A 24052-nucleotide genomic window follows, 5' to 3' on the forward strand; every position below is an offset into this window, starting at 1 on the left:
AGAGAACCGGCTACCAAAAACAGGAGACTTTGTCCATGTCATGAAATTTTTTTTTTTTTTTTTTAAATACACCCAAGCACATTAACCCCCCCCTCCCCCCCAATAAATGCACACATCAGGGTGCCTATACATGAAAATTGCGACACATGTTGGGTACTTGGTGCAACCTCATCTTTTAACAAATTGGGTAATTTATTGCCATTTTGCTCCTTAAAAATTAACTTCTGTGTATTTTTAATAAAGTTTTGCATTTACTAACCTTTGCAGTAGTATTGTGTGACAAAAACAAAAACACCTACCACTATTTTATCCTCTAGGCCTGTTTTCAGAATATATGTTTTCTGGGGTTTATGTAATCCTCAGGCCTTAAGTGATTTAAACCCCCCCCCCCCCCCGCAAAAAACAAACAAAAAAAGGCTCTGGCAGCAAAAGGATAAGTTGACTTTTAGGCATGTTAAATGCTCCACCCTAAAACTGCGTGAAACATGCATCATGCTCCTGCAGTGGCTTGGCTATCCAAGCCCACTGACAGCAGTATGGGGAGAAGTTCCCCATATAGCTGTCATTTTGACAAGAGTGCTGCTTTGTGGGGCTCCTCCCACACCTTTCACTCAAGGTTCTGTGAATCAACCAACTACAAGTACCAGCATCCTTTACGGATGTTGGCTTGTAGTTCTTAATGAGCTACCACAGTGCTGTTGAGCACACGTAGTTCATTAATTCTTGTTAATCTGCTGATCGCTGGTGCAATGCTTTCCAGGCCTGCAAAATAATTTTTTTTTTTTTTAAATTTAACTCCTTTAACAGAGCAGACATTGGAGTATTATTTGGCTGCTCAACATGTGCTTGTACTGAGTACCCAAGTACTTCCATGTGGGATGATAACCTGAAGGAAGTTTTTTTTCCCTCTCCCTCATTGGGGCTGAAGCCTCATTTACTCGCTCAGCAGATCCAAGTCTACTGAGCCTTACACTCCTTTCTGCTGAGCACCCAATTGGTGCTCATTACGCTACAAGGTCTCTCCCCTCCCTGCTAGCCCCCAGCTGTGGTACAGGAGACTGTCAGGGAGGCGAGGCAATAAACAGCGCAATGGTAAAATATAAGTTTAGGTTGAAATAAAGCCCCTTTTGTTTATAAAAGCTCCAGCCATTCCTAAAACCACCTGATCTAAATATCACTTTTTTTTTTTTTTTTAATCAGAACAAGTAGATTGTCCATGACAATTAGATTGGGACCTTGATTTAGTCCCTTGGGCAAGTAGTTTTTTCAAAAATTTCCACATCCCTGCACACATGTGGGGTGTTCTCTCAAATTTGACTGCATATTTGGAACTACACTTTAAGACTGAATTCCAGAAACAAACACAATGACCTCCCCTGCAGTGGGGCTGTACCCACAATGCAAAGCTTGACTGATTATTTTATGCCCAGGGGACTGGGTACAGTGGTTTACATACCCAAAATGTTCACTCCTACAGGCTTCCCTTTGCAGCTAGACTGGTCCTTACAACCTCTACTCCCCTGCACTTCAGTGGTCTAAGGCATTTGGACATCAAGACTGATGCAGTGCATTGGATGTGAGGATGCTGAGGAATAATCCACTGTTGGAGCAGCGTTTGGCATAGAGCAGAAGGTTGGGTAAAAACCCCACACCCCATCTTGCAGTGCCAACACAGCCCAACTGCAGGGGAGGACCAAGCCCTGCAGCAGATTTCTCTCCCTCCCCCCCCCCCCCCCCCCATTGCAGTCTGTGTCCCCACCCCATCTTCCCCTATTTATCTTGTAATTTCATTGTGGAATTTATTCACAATGACAATAAATTAAACTATCCTGGTGACCACTGCCACCAGGTCTGAAAGTTAGTAAAATCCAACATTAATAGTTTCCACCAGCACAGATATTCAATTTTTCCCCCTCACTGGAAGATTTGACAGTTCACTTCCCATTTTATTTAGGAGATGGGCAGGGAAGAGCAAGCTCTCAGTAGGTATGAGCTCAGGCATATTCAATACAAGTCTAAATCCACCTGAGTGAGCCCACCAAAAAGCTGTCACTGTACTGGGCCAATCATAAGCAGCCAAGGCATTCCCCACAGCCATATCTTTGTGTGCAGCAGGAAATGCCCTGGCCATAGAGGATTGGTCCCATACAGATGTTAGCTTCCTTGTGGGCTTGCTCAGGTAGGTTTGGTTTAGGATTCAAAAACATCTGAGCTTACCACTACTCCCCACTAAAATGAAAGACAAAAAAACCTCAAACACCCCACAGACTTCTAATCATGCTTTAGATTAGAAATACAATTTATAGAAAAAAATTAAATATTTATTATAATTTAAAAAAAAAAAAAAACAGTTTCAAACACACACCATGATTTATGTTGCATGTAAAACAGCAAGGCTAAATCTGTATTGGACCCACATGCTGGACAACAACAAACAAAACCACACACAAGTGATTTAAAGTGCTTCTTGTGGCTGGAATGTAGAAGCTTAGATACTAGGTTGTGCAAATGCTGGAGTAAAGCAGAGGGAGTCTGAGATCTCCCAGCCACAGGACATTGGAGTGCAGACTGTTTCCTTCTCCTCGATTTTATATAATCCTTTCTGCAGTAGCTGAACTGCCTCCCTAAAAAGAAAGACAAAAATGTCACCATTAGCCAATGTAATTCTTAAACACAACATCCTTTACCAATACCGGTTTTCAACCAATCTGTCAGATTTGTAGACATTGATATTGCATAGCCACAAAGGCTTTTCATGCCCTCGGGGTTGCTCAGATTTTGGAAAGCTTGTTCCTTAAAAAGCTCAGTGTAAACATGACTTTTACCAATTTCCCTTCCAACAGCAGGGAATGGATGCGCTGGCTTTTCCATCTTAGGTGCTGAAGGGCCTTGTCTCAACTCTGATCCCAACCCAAGATCAGTGTACTCAGACACAGGAAAAGCAAATTAAGCACAATTCATCTGGGGCAATTTGCTGGGTGCAGGCAGAGAATCTCTGCCTAGGACCTGGTGAAAGCAGTTAATATGTGCACAATCTGTGAGACAAGAGATCAGCTATATATAATCTACTCCTGGAGTAGCGGAGTTATCTATAATTCTGATATGTTTACATAAACAGATGACCAGCTTTTAAGCATCTTTAAATTTGCATATATTTGGCTCTAGGGTGTATCCAGTAAACAGCATTTAGAAGAAAATAAAAATTCTGCTTAGGTGGGGGTGGGAGGAAGGAAATGTGAAGCAGCTTAACACTTAATTATACCCAACAGTGGTCGCCTTACCAGGAAGCACGAGGCATTGCATAATGGATATGGGTTTTTAGAAATCCATTGAATGTTGATGACGCTGCGACTGTGTAGGCTCCCATGTTTTCAAATAGCAACCAATCACCAACGTGTAGCTCAGGCAACTGAATATGCTCAGCAATTTTATCCAGACCATCACATGTTGGTCCCCATAAACTACTGGTGTACACTGGCTGGTCCAGGGAAGGTTTCTGATAGAAAGACAAAGTGGATATGATTAGTAAACGCTACCAGTGAAAGTGACCTTTTAATATGACATCCCATCAATAAATATGATGTATGAAGTTTTTTTTTAGCAAAAAGGATAACATTTTTTACCTTATGAAGGATGGGTTTAGGATGGGCGTGATCAAAAAAGATGCAGTTGAAGGAACCATAAACACCATCATTAACATAATACATGATGTTTTTGTTGGGACCAATTTCTTCATCTAAAAAAAATAAAATTATAAAAAACAGCATTAGGCTATGTTAACATTTGTGCATCTGCTTTTTTGGTGTGCTCCCTTTAGTCTGTGGGGCCAAAAACAATTTTGCACCAAAAGTATTGCCAATTGCCAAGCTGCATCTCACTGCAGATATGTTGCATGGTGTGAATGGGCTCCATAAACAATATCTGGAATCCCCAGGTTATGCTTTGTCACAGAACAGCCAAAGTTTAATAAAAGTCAGGTGTGAACAGGCACTTCTCAAATGCTTTATTGCACAACATGTAATGCTGTTGTGTGACAACTTTAGTTTTAAGTGGGACAGGGTTTATTAAAGTGTTTAACTCCCATTACAGAAATGTACTGCATATGAAAACACTTTACAGTTAGCTTACCATCTGATCCGCAATTGTCCAACTGGACTTCCTTCTTGGCGATGATGTTTACAGCCAATGAGAAAGCAGATGCTACGTAATATCTTCCTGGCTCAGCAATTATCTCTACAGTAGAACCTTCTGGGAAGTACAAGTCCAGTGCTGGATTTATCATAGCTGCAATCTGTTGTAGAAGGATAAGCTGGTTAGCATCTAATCTTTTCAAAATTATTTTGCCTTAAAAGCTTAAGTGCTGTGAAAAATCTGTATAATTTATCACCTCTTCAAATCGAACTTTTGCATCATCTGTCCCTGGGAATCCACCACCGATATCCAGCAGCCACATCTTGTATCCAAACTCAGATGCCATTTCAAAGACTAGTCTGGCATCTGAAATAGACTGCACATATGCCTTGGGATCACTGCATCCACTGCCCACATGAAAACTGAAAAAAGAAGAAGTTTTTACTTAAAATATGGCCAACAAAAGTAGGTAGATCAAAACACATTGCCAAAGCTGTGTGCTTACATGTCAAACAGAAGAGACCTGTATGTCAATGAGGTAAGTTCTGTCAAATATTCAAGCTCTACAAACAATCACCATTCATTAAGTAGAACAGATTTGCATATCTCTATCCCTCTCTCCATGTCGCAGGTAAAATATTTAATGTCACCATTTTTCTAGGTAAAGAAATTTCTAAAGGGGCTATTGACATGAAATTGTCACATGTCAGTTATGTGTAATAAAATGGAATGACACAGGGAAAGGTATTGAACACATGAAGGGAGGTGCAAAAAGGGCATGGAAAGCCAAGACACCAGCTGAAATCCTTCAGTAAATTAGAAAGCAATCCTTATTTGTTGCAAAACCTACTGATGTCATTGTTTACAGGATTTCTAAACTTCCAGTGAACACTGTTGGGGCCTGATTTCACCATAAACTGTCTGTGACCAATTGCTGTTCCAAAGATTTCAGACAGTGAAAAGAATCAGAAGAGTTGTCCAAGAGCCAAGGATCACTTGTGGAGGGCTTCAGAAAGACATATAATTAGCAGATACAATTGTTTCAAAGAAAAAAAAAAAAAGTAATGCACTCAACTGCCATGGCCAGTATGCATGTTCCCCATGCAAGACACCATTGCTGAAGAGAAGAAAAAAAAAATCTGCTGCAATCTACCAGGATGAAGATGAAAGGAGGGTGGACATTTCAGCAAAACACTAATCTCAAACAAAGCCAAGAAACTCAAAACTTGTTTCAAAGAAAATAGAGCTGCTAGAATGGCCTAGCCAATCACCTGACTTAAATCCAATAGAAAATCTATGGGAAGAAATAAGATTAGAGCTCATAGAAGAGGCCCACAGAACCCTGAAGATTTGAAGACTGCTTGTGTAGAAGAAACCCGCCACACCTGATCAGTGCATGTGACTAGTTTCTCCATTCTCCATACAGGAAGGGTCTTGAAGCTGTCATTACCCACAAAGGGATTTTGTACAACATATTTAATACATTTCAGCTAGCGTGTTCAATACTTTTTCCCTGTGTCATTCCATTTTATTACACAATGCAATTTCTGGACCTGTTTTGGTTTTCTTAATATGTATGGATTGCATGGGTTGTGATCAAGATGTGGTGAAAATGTCATGTCAATAGCACCTTTAAAAATAGATTTCCTGAGAAATGGCGACTTATAGTAACACACGAAACATAGGTTTCCACAAGCCGACTTACCTGACACCAACAACATCGACGTTGAAGTTCTTGGCCATTTCAAGCAGGCGTCTACATGATTTTAGGGGAGCACCAAACTTCACACTGAGGCGGGCAGAAGACATGGAGTCATCTGTAGCTATGCGCAATACCATCCTGTTGGCAATAAATTTCTGCATCAGCTAGCTTTCTGGATCATTTAATAGTTTCATATAAAAAAATCAATGTGGATTTGACCAATTAGATAAAAAAATTCTCATATTATGGTAAGTACATACTTGGCATTTTGATGATTACGTGAAACCTTGGACAGCTCCACTTCATTGTCAAAGGTCATCAGTTGGACACCATTCTTAGCAGCATACTTAATTTGGGATATTTGCTTACAAGGGTTAGCATAAATTATGTTTTCTGGTGTCACACCAATACTTTGGACTAGCTCAATCTCAGTCTGCAAAAAAAAAAAAAAAAAATATATATATATAAATAAAACCACATTTGTATCTTTCCATTTCCTCCCCCTTAATCATGTGACAAACCACCACATAAAAATCCAGCATTACCTTACTGGCACAATCAAATCCAGCACCCAGTTCAGCCAGAGTCTGCACCACGCCCATGCTGCTGTTGCATTTGACAGCATAGAAAGGTTTTACCCGAGGTAGGGCCTTCAGGAAGCGGATGTGTTTTTTCACTACATCCCCCAGATCTGCAACAAAGAAAGCATCTCTGTCCTCCTGTAAACAGAGGAATATGAAAAAAGTAAATAACTAGGAGCAAAGTCGATTGAAATTTGTTCTGTGTTTACAATGACTTCACTGATACTACTTTTGGGGAGTTTATAATTACATGAAATTCCGTAAATCACTCAAGATTTCCATTTTAAAAAAAATTATGCAATGCTACAAAATGCTAGGAGAGCCTTTAATCAAAGTCTGCAAATCTGGTATTGACATGCCTGAGAACACCTGATAAAGGCTTCATTTGACTCCAGAAAACCACAGCTCCATTTCATAGCTGCTCACCAACTCTCCAGTGACTGACATGTGTTCAGAACTGCATCCAAGGGGCAGCACAGAACTTGGAAGACAAGACTACAACTCACCTCCCAGACCTCTGAGAAGCCCATGGATTCTAGCTTAAATCATTTTACATAAAACGAAGTATAGTCAGATGAATGAACTTTCTGACCTTAGCAAAATCACATCAGCAGATAATGTCAACTGTACATTGTTTTAACATGCTGCCTTGAGTGATCTTTTAAGGGAAACATGTAAAAAGGTCAATGGAGTAAAATTAAAGTTTTAGGATTGCAGTGTAAACTCAGCAGTTGTAAAGACCGCCCAGTGAAATATTTTATCAGCATACATTACTTATTACCATAATTTAATATATAAAATAGTACTACATACAATAAAGGAGTTCTAGTATTATAGCCTATAACATTTTTGGCTAAATAAAAATGGTGGCACTATTAGTTGTAGTTTATGTATGCATAGTTACATTGGTCCAGTGTGGACCAAGCAAGTATGTATGCATCATATCTAAACGATTGCCATTAGAAGCTAGAAACATGTTTTAGACACCAACTACTACAGTGATTGTAGCCAACTTCTGGGTTCTATGCCAAGCGTCTGCACTGAGGAGATCGCTTGCTTGATATGGGCGCCATACAGAAAACACTTTGAATTCTCAATGAATGCACATTGTCTTGATTGGACAAGGTGGAGTGGGCAGGCATCACAATCTTCAGCCAATCAGAACACTTTGCAATCATTAACACAAAAAACAAACAAGCAAAGTGCTTTCTGAATGGCGTTTGTGCCAAGCGTGTGATCTCCTGTGCGCCTAAAGTAGGACAGCCACTCTGCATAGCACCCCAAAGCTAGCAGCAATCACCAAAGTACTGGTGTCTACTACAGTGATTTCCAGCTTCCACATGGATTGGCCTAGTATGACACATGTATATTTACATTGGTCCAAGCTGGGAAACTATTAGTTTAAATAAAAATGTCACTCAAAAGCGAGTGTAGCAAAGAAATGATTAGCAAGCAAATTCTTATGAAATACGTACAGTCTTGGAGACATGGTTAATGATTTCCCCCATCAAATCTCTGGCAGCAAAGCCTTCCTCCACCATGATGAAGTCTGATTCTTGGATGTGTTGAGGCATTGTGATGCGCTAATGGGAGTCCTACCAAACTTCTAAATATGTAGTTTAGAAGTATGCAGCAGACTGGAAGAGAAAGATATTTCAGGTTAGAAGATCTAACTAGTCAAGGAAAGTACATAAAAGTATTGAATAACAGCACAAAAAACAAACAAACTTCATTTTAGTAAGGCCATACCACTGCTTATAAATGTTCCCCACAAGTTTCCTTGCTTAATGGTCAGCAATTCTACCCATACAGGCAGGTAGATTTTTCACTAGTGCCTTCAAAGTCCATTGAGAACAAGCCATCAAGCAGTTATAGTTCATTCAATCACAGAACTCTGAATGAATGATGCTGCTGGGTAGGTGAAGGCCCGGACAGCCACACTAAATTGTGACAGCGGGTGTAGGGAGAAGATCACCTGTTCGCTGTCATGACAGGGTCCTGGAGTGTGTGGGGCTGCTGATTTAGTAACAGGTTCCCACATGAATATGGGTGCAACGTGTTATGAAAGGTGAACTTATCCTTTAACGGCTTCCCGTCTGCCCTATAGCAGTAATACTGCTACAGAGTCGGACACGCACTTCACATTTCTGGGTAGCTTCCGCTATTCGTGGCCTCAGCTGTCAATCACCGGGTCCTGGCCAGTGATTACTTGCTGGCACCCAGTGATCAAGGAGCATTACTGGAGGGAGAGAACAGTAAATAAACAATACAGTTCTCTCCCCTATCAGTTCCTGCACACTGCTATGCATGGCTTTGCATAGCAGAGCCATACAAAGCAGTGTGCTTACAGTGAAGCACTCACAGCACAGTTAACCCTTTGATTGCCCCACATGTTAACCCCTTCCTGCCCAGTGTCATTAGTACATTGTCAGTGCTTTTTATTAGCACTGATCACTGTATTGGTGTCACTGGGGATGTCAGTGACATGAAGTTAGTCCCCCCAGTGTCAGAATGCCTGTTGCAATCCCACAGACTTGCTATAAGTCACTGATCACCACTATTACTAGTAAAAATTAAAAATCCCAGTGTATATATACTGCCATTTGTAAACGCTATAAAACTTTCACGTAAACCAATTTACACGTACTGGGATTTTTAACAAAGACATGTAGCAGAATATATTTTGGCTTAAATTTGACAAAATTAGATTTTTTATTGGACATGTTTAATAGCAAAAAGTAAAAAAAGTTTTCAAAATTTGTTTTTATAGTACAAAAACAAACCATAAATTTCATTCTCAAGGGCAAGTGGTTGAGTAGGGTGTACTCAAACACTTCACAGACATGCCGGTAGGTTAATTGCTACTAGTAGGATATTCTACAGTGTGCCCAAGATGGCTGTGTCACCTGCCTCCAACACAAATCTGGTAGGTGCTTTGAGTGACCAGGAATAAAAGCACTATACCAATAAGTGCATTGAGAGAGCTGTACTGTACATTCCTTGCCAGTGCACCATTTACTGCTGGTGGGTCTCCTATATAAAAGCATGAAACCGGATATATAAAATAATGTATCCCCCCCCATGTAGATGTACACATTAGCCAAGGAGGCCGAACACACAGATAACGTGTTTTACACACAATTGGGAGCATGAACTATCTAGTAATTCATCTAAAAACTGCATGTACAATTTGTCATTTAAGTGCAGTATTGTCTTAAAGGTCCACAGAAATGGAGTACAACAGTAGCAGATACTGAGCACTATTGGTATAGACCAGGGGTCTCCAAACTATGGCTCTCCAGCTGTTGAAGTACCACAAGTCGCATCATGCCTTTAAGTCTTGCAAGGCATCATGGGACTTGCAGGGCCATAGTTTGGAGACCCCTGGTATAGCGCTAAATTAACAGTGACCAGTAAAGTAATAAAAATTGGCAACGATTATGGCAATGTTATCCAGAGTAAAAAAAAATAAATATATATTATCCAGAGTAAGTCTGGATAACATGGTCATCCTTGCCAATTTGTAATTCTTTACTGGTCACTCTCCTATGGTTTATTGAACAACTGTGGTTATAGCCTTTACAAGCTACAAGACCTAATTTTTGGTTATAAGCGCCCAAGAAGATTGTCTAATTGTTTTAGAAAAAAGGACTACATCATTTACATGTGGATTCAATGGAAAAAAAAAAAACCTCCATGCATTTTCAGCTTATTTTATGGGGGCAGTAACCTGCTTTGCTAAAAGATTCAGAAGTCATCTGAAATCTGACAGCAGCTGGCCAGTCAGTGGTGACCTTTGACTTCCTGGTCAAACAGCTGATGTGTCAGGCTGTGGCCAAACACTATGATCTCTTCCGATCAGGGGCAGACTAACAACTCATGGGGCCCCCAGGCAATAGGGTATCATGGGGCCCCTGTGTCCTTGCCCAAATTCAAAAAAGCCTATGAAAAAAAGTGTACCAGGGGCATCTCATGGAGCCCCCTACTGACCCCAGTCCCTTGGGCAGTGCCCGAGTTTCCAAATGGTCAGTCCGCCCCTGCTTCCGATAGGAATGATCAATGTATAATTGGCAGCCCAATCAATCAATAGACCACATGCAATCTCATAATCTGATTGAAACACCAATATATCTTAGTGTTGCTGACTGGCCAATCAACACATTTTGATGGAATGGAAGTTCTGGCAATTCCATATATAAATATTGGGGGAAGCATGTACAGACAAGATATATACACACCCCGATCTACATAGACTTTATAGTAAGCAAAGTCCAGTTTGTCATTTCCATTCCTGTATGCCCCAAAAATGACTGCATGGCTGGGACACGGTGTGTAAATGTCAGTGTATTTATGAAAACATCGATTTGGTGTGTGGTAAGCAGTGACCTGCCCTAGCTCCTCTGTCATCACTTACCCCGCTCTCAGAGGGCCCAGGGAGGCTCTGCGATGAATTCGGAGGACTTGAAGCTCCCTGTGCTAGCGATGTCGCCGCATGTGGCGTCCTGTGTTCTCTGCTGGAAGACAAGGAGATGATCGGTCAATGGTGTCAGGATCGGACCATCCTCTGGTGCCCAGCCAAGGTAGGTACTGGCCACCCTTGCTGATCCCAGCCCGGAGCCCCGCTTACCTTAACACGCATTGACACGGCCGATTCCCATTAAGATCGATAAGAAGCGGTAAGATTACGATCTAGCTCACAGCCAAGTCCTCTCCGCAGCGCTCCTTCAGTGTCTGTTCTAGACCAGTGCATCCTTCTTATATACTTCTGTGACAACCATTATAGGTGATGTCATGCTGTTTCCAAGCAACTAGTCATCAAAACATTCCTGCCTCTTCCTGGCCCTTCCCATATCCATTGACATTCTGGTATATTCCGGAGATGCTCGGGTGAGCGCCCTGCGCAGTTCGGGGGCGGGGCAGCAGCGGGGACAGGAAATGAGGTGTCTCAATAGAAAGGGCACGTGATAATGACTCATATACCGGGATTTTTGTGAAATCTCACATGTTGGGTGGTGAAATCTTGACGTGCCTGTTTATTTTGTATTAGAATCTGTAGATTTCATATGATTTCCTCCCCCACCTGCCTCTTCCTCTGAGATCTCCGTCAAGATCAATGGTACAACTATCAACCCATCCCTGCATGCCAGGGTGCTAGGTGTAACCCTGGATTGTGAACTATCCTTTTTTACAGTTTGACTGGAACTCTGCTTTAAGCTGGTCATGGATCTACTCTTGACTAGTTTAGCAAGGACCGGCCAAGATTCAATCCATCTTTGGGCAGGTTAGTTGTACTGTACTCGATTCCTTGATTGACTTCAGTACAACCAGCCTGTCAGATTTTCTTTCATGTGATTACTACCAGCAGCTATAGCCGCTAGCAGTAATCATTGTGTTCTGCCGACAGGAAAGGCTCCCTGCTGGCAGAACACAGTAGCACTGCGGAGGGATTCCCTCATCAGCCCTGACTGTTGACAGATGGAAGGAAATAAAACGACATAATCTATGGGCTGATTTAGACTGTCTACTGTGCCAGAGTGGATGGATGAAAATAATGTGCCTGGCTGCCTTGCACTGATTAGGAAAAGAACCTAGCACTACATTAGCAATCTGTTACTGATAATAAAGAGACCATAAGGCAATTTTTTGCTAGTTATGTCACCACTGACAATGCAAATGGAGCCGCTTTGTCTGCCCCTACGGTAACCCTTTTCAATGCCCAATTGAAGGGATGGGTTAGACAACAGCACTGTCTTGCACAAAACAAATAAACACTTCCAGCGCATAAAGTTCTGCCTCAGACTTTACTTGTACAGTGGATTATCAAAAGCAATGAAATAACATCCTGTAGGAGTGCTTCGTTGATGTAGCTCCCCTCAGATTGGGAAATGATTGGGACCTGTCTTTTATACAGGTAACAAAGAGATTAGCAGCACTCCCTTTAAGAGACTGCTTCTAATCTCAGCTTGTTACCTGTATGAAAGACATCTGTTAGCCAGAAATCCTGCTGACTGATAGGGGATCAAATACTTATTTCCCTCATGAACATGCAAATCAGTGCATAATTTGTTAGACATGCATTTCTTTTAAATTTTTTGTTGCTATTCTGTCTCTTAGTGTTACAATACACCTACCATTCAATTTTTAGACTGATCATTTCTTTGTGAGTGGGCAAACATTCAAAATCAGCAGGGGATCAAATACGTATTTCCTTCACTGTATGTATGTCATATAACGCCTGTATATGTTTATTTTTGTGAGTATCCATTTGGCGGTATGTTTTTTGTTTTATGCAATAAACATTCAGTAATGCACTAGGCATGTTCTCCCTCCTGTTGCTATGCAAAAATGCACTGTCCTGCCTAGATCCCCAATTGATTTTAATCCATTTCTGGCTATCAAAGCAGAAATAAACCCTCCTATTCTTTACAGACATGGAAGCTGCCATTTTAGCCTCTGTTTGGTGATCTGTAATTGCCATGGTGCTGCAGCATGTTCCTCCTGCAGCCTCTGAATGTTAGCAGGAGGGAGAGGAGGAGAAGCCAGCATTCAGAGGCTGCAAGGGGAACATGGAGAGAGCAGTTCCTCTATATGTAGCTGCCCCCACTTCTCCTCCTATCCAGTTTTTTCTGCTGCCCCCCGTGTGCTCTCTGGCCCCCGTGCTCTCCACCCACCTCCCCCTGTGATCTCTGTCCCCCATGCCCTCTGGTTTCCCCATGCTCTCTTCCCCGTGCTCTCCACCCCCTCGTGCTCTCTGCCTCCCCCCTTGTGCTCTTTTTGCCCCCTATGTTTCAGCTTGTGAATAGAGGGGAAGCTCTGTAGTGAGCAATTCCTGTCCATTCATTCAGTGCAGCTAAGGCTGCAGAGATGGAGACTAAGAGCTGTATCCTTAATCTCTTTCTCTGTCTCAAAGGTGGAACATCAGAGGTTTGTTTACATACCTAATATCTCAACAAACCCCCCCAACAGGGCTTTTAAAAATGTGTAAATATTAATTAAAAAAAAGTAAAACAAATAATAAAAAACAATAAAATAAAATAGCAAAAAAGAAAAAACTGTCACCAGTGGTGGAACTACCAGGATCACAAAGGTCACACTTGCGACTGGGCCCTGGCATTCCGCCAAAGGGTTCGGAGGGAAGGGCCCCAGCTGAAGGTCAGGGGGGCCCTTCATGGTTTCATGTACTGGGGCCCTAAACGTTCTAGTTACGCCACTGGTGCCAGGAAAGGAAAATTACGGTAAGCATTTGATACATTTTTACATTTTAGAGTTAAAGGTTTTCCAGGAATGGGTTAAGGAAGATAACTTGACCATACACCAGTCACTCTTCTGATATAATCTTCTAGCCTACCTGATTGGATATAAATTGAGTAGGCTGTATAGTTAAGACCTCATAGTTTATAGATGTTGGTTTATTTTGCAGATCTAACAAATCATATCTAAAGAGAATATAAGTCAGTACAAAATGTATACAAATCAATGTCCAACCCAATATTTTGCCAACATGATTAATGTCTGATTTTTGATCCCTACTAGTGAATGTTAAGTAACTTTGATGAAGTCTGAAATTCCCTAAAGTTAAAAGTCTACATGAATAAATTCTAGACATTTCAAAATATACAGCATCAATATACATTTTCAAAAAAAGCTCCAGATTTTTTCACTAAAAAGCAACAAATGAAACAACACTCGTTACCTAAAAATAATAACATAGTATAATAATAATAATAGGTATTTTCATGTGTCTCCTATACTTACTCCATCAGAATCTTCAAAACTCAACACTTTCACTCTGGTCACACCGATCCCGGCTTTGAAATTGTGCGATTTACAGTGAAGCTGCGCAATTTCAAAGTCGGATGACATGCCGATTTGAGGTGCGATTTTCAAGGCATCTGACACAGATGTCTATGCAAATCGCACCAAAAGTTGTGCATGCACTACTTTAGAAATCAGTGCGGCTATGACCAACTTGGAACCGCACTGATATAACCACTGTAATTGCGAACAATAGCGTGCAACTTGCCACGCGATTTGCAAGTCGTATGGCGTGCAAATCGCATGCCAAGTCGCACCCAGTATGACCGGGGACTTTCAGATATTTTTAATGCCTGTGTCCCCTGAAGTGTACTGTGGTTCCACCTGCTAACCTCTACTTCACTGTTTTGTCCTTTACTGTCATAGGTGCCGAAGGAAGGGAGAACAGCATGCGGTGGGGTACACAGGCATCCAACACTCATGGAAGTGTCAACTGCTGAAGATTCAGACAGAGGCACATCAAGGGAGAAAAGATAGAAGACTCAGGCCATGGAGAGATAAGTTTAATGCTTCTTCATTTGCAGGGAACTGGTTTCATTAATTTTTTTTTGGCAGTAAGAGTGTCAAAGCTATGTAACCTCTAGTCCAGTGAAGAAGCATTTCCTTAGGCTAGGTTTACATTATTGTACATGTCGGAATGCATGTAAATCACATACATTTCCACACCTGTAGGTACCTGCAGCCAAAATATCTGCTTAGCAGACACACAAGGATGCCATTCATTCGTAAAGCGGTGTTAAACCCAAAAGCATTTATTAAATTGCAGCTTACTAATTCTTAGATGCAGTGGCTGTATTAGATTCATTTTTAGGCTTTCTTTTTTCTATTTTCATCTGGTGATCCAGCCAGTAAGTCTGTTATTTGCTAATACATCTAACACTCACCTCCCCCAGACTGACAATGCTGCTGTCCAAAGGTGCCCCTGTGCTCTTTCATCCAGAGCGTATGCACTCTACAAAAGGAGATGTGTTTCTGGTCAGATCACCAGGTGTAAACAGAGGGAAAAAAGGCTAAAAAAGAGAACTAATGCAGCCACCACATCTAATGATTGGTAAGTTGCAATATATTACATATTTGGTTTTCGGTTTAATACCACTTTAATTCTTAATGGCACCCCCACGCATCAGGAAATGTGGTTAGTTTTCCCATGCATGAAAACTATGGGTACAGCAGCCTATTCAAATAAATGCAAACACTCCCTGCAGCAAACACACAGGCGTGAGCCTAGTCTGTGTCTCCTCTTCCCCAGTGATAGGACTGAACATTGTAAGTTTGTAACATATAAAGAGAGAGGTTGCAGCAGGGCTCGGCTGTTTGACAGACATTTGTGAACACAGCCAAGAACTGCACAGGTGTCAGGATTTATATGATTGTGCCATCTATGAGCCAAAATCTCAGTGCAGGAATTTGATGATTATCCTGGATGACACCTAAGCAAAATTGGTGCCATCCTGCTGGAATGAAAAGTAGGTGAAGACATTTTAGGGAGGTACTGTGATATTTGTGAGAGGTAATAAAAAGGTGTAAGTGCTTATGTATTGCATAATACACATTCACTTACATTACTGTTACCATACCTCATGCTAGGTCCTCTTTAACCAGTTGTATTAGAATTGCAGCATGTATGCCTACAGTATGTTGCCCTTACTTTAATATGAGCACCATGTTTATTTCCGTCATGGTAGTGTACAAATGTGTTATTTATTTCTATAGTGTCAAACTTTTATGCCAATACTTTAATTCACATGCTACACAAAATATTGCACGTTAGTGTGATTTGTCTGTTGCTAGTAGCACAACAAACAAAACATATGAAAGATCTATTATGGCCACTGGAAACTAGATTATGCTTAGTTTGAGCAGGCTTTCTCTGCAACCATGCCCCAAGTCAAGAAAAGGCTATGTCCAGACATGAAAAACTATTGTCTTGCTTGACTGGGCCTGTCACTTGTCACATCCAGTTTGCCTAGGGACAAGACATAACACAAAGATCACTGCTGTCATTTTATACATCCAGACAACATGTTGCACAACTTTCTAAAACTCAATCTATCCAAAACTGATCTCATAATATTTTCTCCCCCACATGCCTCTTCCCCTGATTTCTCAATCAGGATCAGTAGCACCACTATCAACCCATCCTTGCATGCCAGGGTGCTAGGCGTAACCCTGGACTCTGAACTATCCTTTCAGGCTCACATCCATTCCCTGTCCAAATCATGTCGCCTCAACCTCCGCAACATCTCCAAAATGCGCCCCTTTTTAACCAATGATACCACAAAGCTCCTAATTCACTCCCTGGTTATCTCTCGCCTCGACTACTGCAACTCCATCCTCATTGGCTTACCTTTACATAGGCTATCCCACCTCCAGTCCATCATGAATACTGCTACCAGGCTCATCCACCTTACCAACTGTTCAGTGTCTGCTACCCCTCTCTGCCAATCCCTCCACTGGCTTCCACTGGCCCAACAAATAAAATTCAAAATACTAACAACAACATACAAAGCCATCCACAACTCTGCCCCCAGCTATCACCAACCTGGTCTCAAAATATCAACCAAACCGCTCTCTTCGATCCTCCCAAGACCTTTTTATTTCTAGTTCCCGTGTCACCTCCTCCCATGCTAGCCTCCAGGACTTCTCCCGAGCTTCTCCCATCCTATGGAACTCCCTACCCCAATCTGTCTGGCTGTCTCCTAATCTATCCACCTTTAGACGATACCTGAAAACCTTTCTCTTTAACCTCCCTGATGGTATTCCCGAGTGAAGCTCGGGGTAAAGTTTCAGTACCAAAAGCGGTAACCCTGAGCTACACTCGGGAATACCTTGCAGCACTGCTCCGCGATCCCTCGATCACTTACCTTGTCCTTCACTCCCGCAATGTCCCTCCTGCAGTGTCCCCTGTAATGTCCTCCAGCCGATGCCGGCATCTGTCATCTGGGTTCCGTTCCCTGCGACATCGGGACGTACGGGGGACTGAACGGCGGGAAATTTGAAAATGACAAAAAGTGACATTCACTAAATACACTAAACTCACATAGTAAAACATTACTGTATCAAAGTATTTCACATACATTTGTCCCTAGTGCTTTGTCCTGTGCCCTGCCTGCATTTTTACTGTTCTTTCTGCCTGGAAACTGAGAAACGTCCACGGCGTCCAAAAAGCGTCCCTTTAGGTCAAAATCAGTTTTAGACCAGCTAGACAACAGCGATAGTAAATTAGAACTACTTGCAGAATTGAGTGATGATTCGTGGGGAAATTCGTCATTAGACACTGAAAACAATTTTGCGACTTTGCTCAGTGATGTGCGAACTTGGCGCTATATTTCAAATTTCAGTGTTTTTGGTTTGATTATATTATTGAATCAAATTTGAATCAAATTTATTATTATTATATTATTAATTTTTATGATTATTCATTAAATTATAATTTATGATTTCGTGTTTCAAATTTTATCATACCCGGGATGTTTACTAGACTCTTGTTCAGACAGTTTTCAGTGAGTTACTCCTAAAAATTACAGGCCTACAATTAAAAAATACATATTTCCATGCAAAAAAATGTACCGCTTTAAGCACAGAAATATGGACATAATCAGACTGCTAGGCAGCCTATCCTGCTTCTACCTAGTAAACCGTCATTTATTTCCTCCATCAGCTCATTTCCCCACAGCTATTACCTTTTGTATCACTCAACCCTTCCTCCTAGATTGTAAACTCTAACGAGCAGGGCCCTCTGTTTCCTCCTGTACCAAATTGTATTGTAACTATAATGCCTACCATCATTATGTAAAGCGCTGCAAACTGTTGGCGCTATATAAATCCTAAATAATAATAATAATGTCCTAGAGACTAGATTGCCGCCATACCTAAAGGCACATTCCAAGCATCAAAGTTTTTTCTGTTTTTTAGTTCCTGCGTGAGAACATGATAAAGTTGTGGGCAAAGAGGCAAGTGTTCTGAGCACTGGCCTAATCCTGAGTAGAACAATAGCAATTGGAAACCAATGCAACCAATTTGTTGAGAAAACTTTTTCAGGGGCATCTGAAGTAGTCAAGATTATATCCAAAATGACTGCTTAATGCATAGAGAAAATCCAGATCTCAAAGCAATTTACACGGGGCAAATTAGATGTCCTCCATTTTTTGTGGAAAATCTCGAAAGTGTCTTATATGTTTACCATCAGCTGTTTAAAGGTATACCTGTCATTAGAAAAATAAATCAGACTATCCCAATAAAAGTGAACTAATAAATCATTAAATAGAAAATATCATAAAAGCTATAATATATGGTAAAAACTTGTCATATAACTCCTGAAATGGAAATAATCACAATAGATATTAAATGCATGGCATTCAGTTTTACAAGGTCCTCACAAAGTCTGATCGCTTCTGGGGACATTCCCTCTGTTTCTTTGGTAAAAAACGAGTAACTCTGGCGCACAGGAGTAAAGCAGTGTAAGGGTGAAAAGGATAAAAATTATAAAATTTATAAAGAAGAAGTAAAAGATGATAATGGCAATATTGGCATACAAGTACTTAAAACAGGGTATGTAAATACCTTGGTGTACAATAAGTTCTTATAAGAGTCTCTCCGGCAATTTGCCTGGAATCTTTTCAGCAAAAAAAGACGGCAGCCATCCTCGGAGCAAGCCAGCTCTGTATGCAGGGACAGAAGAAAACAGACAGGGGGCACCCGTCTGAGTGTAGTAATAACACTGTATTTAATAGCAAAGGATTAAAACCACTCACAAATGAAGTAATAAAACAAGCTCATCTGTGTATATGAGAGATGACCTTTCCTCAAAACGTCCTGCAGGCGCCACCGGTGGTTGGTGCAATAGCAGCTGGGCTGATGGAGATGGTGAGAGACACTGTAGTGGTCAATCCTTCAGAATGGTGGTGTTGTAGAGCCAATCCAGCGGCATTTGTGCAGGAAGGAGCCTAGTAATCAGCATGGAACACTCCGGCAGGATGTGACATCACAGGAAGAGGGTCAGTGGGGAGGAAGAGCACAGACGTGGGGAAGTCAGGCCAGTGTTATTACTACACTCAGATGGGTGTCTCCTGTCTCTTTTCTTCTGCCTCTGTCTCTTTGGCCCATTCTATCTGCTCCTCCTGTAAGACGAGGTGGGCCGAAGGCATGAGGAAAAGATACACCCTGCCGTCCAACTCATGAACCGGAGTCCAGAACTCGCAAGCACACTTCCTTTCCAGGGTTCAGTTGGACAACAATAAGTGGTCTCTCAACACAGAAGTTTTCAAGTGGATACTGACCCTCGGGATCAGTTTGGAAGTCGACCTCTTTGCCTCCCTGTGCAACAGCAAGCTGGGGATGTTCTACACCAGGAATCACTGTCCCCAGGCCTTCAGGGTAGATGCTGTGATGGATCAGTGGGGGTTTCGCACAGCCTATGCGTTTCCCCCAGTCCTTGTCATCTTCAGGTTTCTTTGGAGGCTCAGAGCAGAAGCGGTGGAGGTAGTGGCTGTAATTCCATACTGGCCAAACAGACTATGGTTTCCCCTACTGGTGCAGCTCAGCTTTCAGGATCCGGTTCTTCTCCCTCTCATGCCAGACCTGCTGTCTCAGGGGGCCATTCTTCACCCTTGCCCAGCCCGGCTTCATCTAATGGTCTGGTTCTTGAGAGGGGGAGATTGGAGGCCTTGGGCTGTCCTGCTGAAGTCATCCCTACCATGATGAATGCCAGAAGACCAAGTACCAAGGTACCTACAGGCTTGGAAAAATCTGTATTTAAATGGATAGAAAACTGGCTAAAAGATTGTATTCAGAGAGTAGTGGTTAATGATTCATACTCTGAATGTTCCAGGGTTGTCAGTGGTGTACCCCAAGGTTCAGTGTTGGGACCCTTACTCTTTAATATATTTATAAACGATATAGGATCTGGGATTAAAAATCCCCTTTCAGTTTTTTGCAGATGACAGCAAGCTGTGCAGTTCAATAACGTCCTTACAGGATGTCTCCAATTTACAAGCCGACCTCAATGCACTGTTTAATTGGGCAACTATGCGGCAAATGAGGTTTAATGTTGATAAATTCCCAAAATGGGACCATACGCTTGTCCTCGACTTCTTCTCTGGAGGCGTGCCAGAATCAACTGGGCCTCCCATAGTGAGGGAGCTCTCCATCAAGTCTGCCTTTCTGGTGGCAGTTACATCGGCATAAAGAGTCTCCGAAGTTGCTACATCCTGGGCGGCTTCCCGGCATGTTGCCCCTGAGATGATCTGCAGAGCGCCCTTATGGTCCTCAATCAACACTTTTATGACTCATTACTGTGTAGAGCCTGCCTCCTTATCCTCTGTTAATTTTGGTTTGCAAGTCCTGTCGGTTGATGGGGCAAATTAAAGTCTTTGTTAGAATATCTGCCCACCCATGTGTGTATGTGTAAACAGTATATTCCCTATCAAATACTTACCGTAATGCCATAAGTAGGCTAGTTATGGAACACGGCCTCTGGCAAGGAGCAAAGATTTATGGTAGTGGTGTCCTATAGGAGAAGAGAGGTTGGGACTAAGCCATATGTATGCTGCCATGGAGTCCAGCAGGAAAGGAAAATTATGGTAAGTATTTGATAGGACATTTTCAGTTTTTTTAAGGGAACATTACTTACCCTTGCAGAAGAACATGCATTGCTTCTGGAACAGCCAATTATGATCAAAGAATTCTTAAAGGCAATCAAAGCAAGGAAACCTCATAAACGCCCAGGTCCTTACAGGTTACCTGCTTTCTACTATAAAAAAAAATTATGGTTATTCTAGCTCCCCTCCTCACCAGAGCCTTTAATAGCCTCCTAAAATAACAAACTTTCAGAAAGGAATCACTAACAGCCATCATAATGATGATATCAAAAACAAATGCTGATGACTCAGTTTGATCAAACGTTAGACAAATCTTGTTCGATCAGTCAGACATTTTAATTATTAAATTCTAACACTTCTGCTCAGAGCTTTTTTTTTTCTCAGAGAATAGGTGCAGGAATTCCCCTTCTCTGAGTCACCTTATGTGCCCACCACCTTCCCACGTTTGAGCACCGTTCCTTGGTTCCAACCCCTATGCCCCTCCCAGTGCAGCTCCTTTTAGAGAATACAGAACCAAGTAAAATTTTGTGGTGCTAAGTAATTTGTATGGAATTTGCTTCTGATAACAAGAAAAGCAGTAAAATAGATCCGCTGTGGCTAGCAACAATAAATCCATCCCAGGAACAATAGACTCCCAACAGCCAGCATCAATAGATCCTCCAGCAGCTAGCTATAATAGACTTCTCCTTCAACAGTATATCCCTCCCAGCATGACTTACCCCCCCAGCAACAACATAAGACCCACCACAGCAACAATAGATCTACCAGCAGCAATAGATCTCAACTGCAACAATGGATCCACCAGCAGCAAAAGACCTCCCCAGCAACAATAGACCCCCCTGGCAATAAAACTTCCTCTCCACTAACAATACATGCCCCAGCAGCCAGCATCAATCGACCCTCCAGCACCTAATTATTTACATAAGTGCTGGAGGTGCTGGAGGGTCTGTTCCTCTGCATTCCTGCTGAAAAAATCCTGTATAACCCGATCATTGGAACCTGAATCTAGAAACATCTAGTGGAGTTTATTCCTCATCGTCAAGCATCAGACAATATTCTTGGGGCCTCCTTAGTTCTCCATGCTATTTACAAATGTGGCATCCTGGCCTATCTGCTGTCGCTTGATATAAAGAAAGCTTTTCATTTGGTTTTCTGGCCCTGTAACGGAACCGGACCCCGACTGCACTAGGGTATTTCCATTAGACTCCCGCTTCCCTGTCCGAACACAGATCCACGGACACCACTCTTGAAGGAAAACCAGGAAATAGACTACTTTATTTTAACACAGATGCAAGATATATACATTCAAGGGAACAATTCCCCCCTCCCTGCATAATGACACAGGGGCAAACCACATCTAGCAACAAGAGACACATCAGCAGACACCCCCCACCAAGCCAATATACAAGCACATATGTCCCATAATAGTTTGCTCCCAAGCAAGACAGACAATAAAATAATGGGATACAACCACATGACATTAAACAATGAACAACCCCCACCTATCTCCTAGACATGTCTACACAATATTAGGACATTTCACTCTGCACTCCTAACAGGCACAGGGTGACGTACACATAAGAGGGATATGGGGAGCTGAGACAGGGGTCTCCCCACCCCTCCAAGGTGAGCTGTGTTCCATGGGCCCCCCACCCAAAGTGACTACCGTCACAGGCCCTACCTACACTATGCCCTATGATGCTGGGGATTTGACCCACACTTCTTTCAATGGATATTTTCACTAACTATGTAACTTTACATTTATAGGTAAAGTTGATCCAGGGACTATCCGATTGCCTTTCGGGGGATCAGGAAGGAATTTTTGTTCCCTGCAGGAGCAAATTAGATCATGCTTTGCTGGGCTTTTTGCCTTCCTCTGGATCAACTGTGGGTATAGGATTATAACTTTGTTTTTTAATGGTTGAACTGGATGGACTTTTGTCTTTTTTCAGCCAGACTAACTATGTAACTGTATTCCCACTCATAAGTGCACCTGAAATATTCTGGATTTAAATGAAAATATTTCCCAATCTCCAGGGGCACAAGTTAGACAGTTTTGTTTTGACCTCTTTTGCAGTGCAATAAATAGTATTAGAGAACAGTTTTTGTTAACATCTTTCTAGTCATCGCATCCTTTAAAAATGTGCAGTACTTGAGTCACCCCAGTCTAAAACATCAGAAGCCCCCTCATTCACATCAGTTTTACCTAATTTCACATTAGTCCTCAATCTCCCCCCCCCCCTTTCCTTTCACATCAGATTCCTGAATCCCCCCCCCTTTTAAACCCTCCTCATTCCCCCCACACTTCACATCACAGTTCTTGGCTGCCCTGTGCATACCATGGACATGTGTGGCGCTGCGCAAAAATAGGGGACGCAGCATGACACCTCTGACTGGACCAGAAGGCACCCGAGTTGAGAAACTTGCTATAGAGAATGTTATTGGAGTTAAATGGGTAATTTAACTACTGAAAAATAGGCACAATGCAGTCTTTCTTCTGTAAGCTGTGTTTGTATGTTTTACACTAATTATATGGTGTAGGCAATGTAAACATGCTGCTTATAACTGAAGTGCAGCTAGCAGAAACACCAAGGCATGACATTACACAAGAGGGAAGTAATTGCATACAATACTTTTGCTTCAGAGAATAAAATCACCTTTTTTGTTGCACATTTTGGTTTTAGTCTGTTTAGTCTCACAGCATTGTTCTTCTGTTTATTGTTATGTAGATAAGAAAAGTTCATGTCACCGGATTCTGGCATTGAATGTAAGGTTCACTGTTTCAGGCACTTCCTGCTACGGAAAGTGAATATGCAACTTTGGTATGACATCAGAATTGCTCTGGTCTGTGCTGGTTCAAACAAGCAGAGAACAGAGATTACACGACTGCGAAACTACATGTCTATACAAGGCCATTAGAAACTATTTTCCAGTCTATGCTAATTAACACAGAGCTTGAGAAACCAGTATAAGTGTGTAAAACACAGCATCTTCTTTTTAAATAAATAAACAGCTTTGCTTGTGTTTTATATTATATAGCAAAAATATTACATTAAAGAAGTACAGCCAAAGTTCTTTTGGCTGTAATTCTCCTGTGGATCATGGGAGTGCAGTTCTTTCTGCACTCCTATGACACGTTTTCAGCTGACAGCGGGCTGAACCCCGTTGTCGGCTGACGTCACTCAGCCAGTCAAGGCTGGGGAAACCCATATGGAAGAAAAATA

General features: G+C 41.8%; 1 protein-coding gene across 2 annotated transcripts; it reads right to left on the bottom strand.

The window, feature by feature from the left end:
* Positions 1 to 2299: 2299 nt before the first annotated feature.
* LOC149462672 (antizyme inhibitor 2-like) lies at positions 2300 to 11335 on the bottom strand. Of its 2 annotated transcripts, none has more exons than XM_089676726.1 (11): positions 11042 to 11335; positions 10829 to 10925; positions 7890 to 8051; positions 6379 to 6552; positions 6094 to 6266; positions 5837 to 5971; positions 4388 to 4553; positions 4129 to 4291; positions 3624 to 3736; positions 3282 to 3496; positions 2300 to 2624 (listed from the first exon to the last, which is right to left on the bottom strand). In XM_089676726.1, the coding sequence occupies exons 3-11, from the start codon at positions 7986 to 7988 to the stop codon at positions 2489 to 2491; spliced, it is 1374 nt and encodes a 457-aa protein (XP_089532852.1). In that variant the 5' UTR covers positions 7989 to 8051; positions 10829 to 10925; positions 11042 to 11335; the 3' UTR covers positions 2300 to 2488. The 2 variants fall into 2 exon arrangements, with proteins under 2 accessions (XP_089532852.1, XP_089532851.1); XM_089676725.1 differs by having other exon boundaries at positions 10829 to 10928.
* Between the last annotated feature and the right edge of the window lie 12717 nt (positions 11336 to 24052).

This window comes from Staurois parvus, unplaced genomic scaffold (assembly GCF_062004578.1).
Source record: "Staurois parvus isolate SC_StPar_1 unplaced genomic scaffold, SC_StPar_1.0 ptg000172l, whole genome shotgun sequence".
In the NCBI taxonomy this organism is placed as follows: Eukaryota; Metazoa; Chordata; class Amphibia; order Anura; family Ranidae; genus Staurois; species Staurois parvus.

Bases quoted from the DNA above. Each gene is read 5' to 3' on its own strand.
- LOC149462672 (XM_089676726.1), bottom strand. From the start codon at position 7,988: ATGCCTCAACACATCCAAGAATCAGACTTCATCATGGTGGAGGAAGGC. The intron at 5,972-6,093 runs GTATGTACTTAC...TATTGCCAACAG, and splicing joins CGTAATCATCAAAATGCCAA to GATGGTATTGCGCATAGCTA. The intron at 3,497-3,623 runs GTAAAAAATGTT...TCTTTCTATCAG, and splicing joins CTAAACCCATCCTTCATAAG to AAACCTTCCCTGGACCAGCC.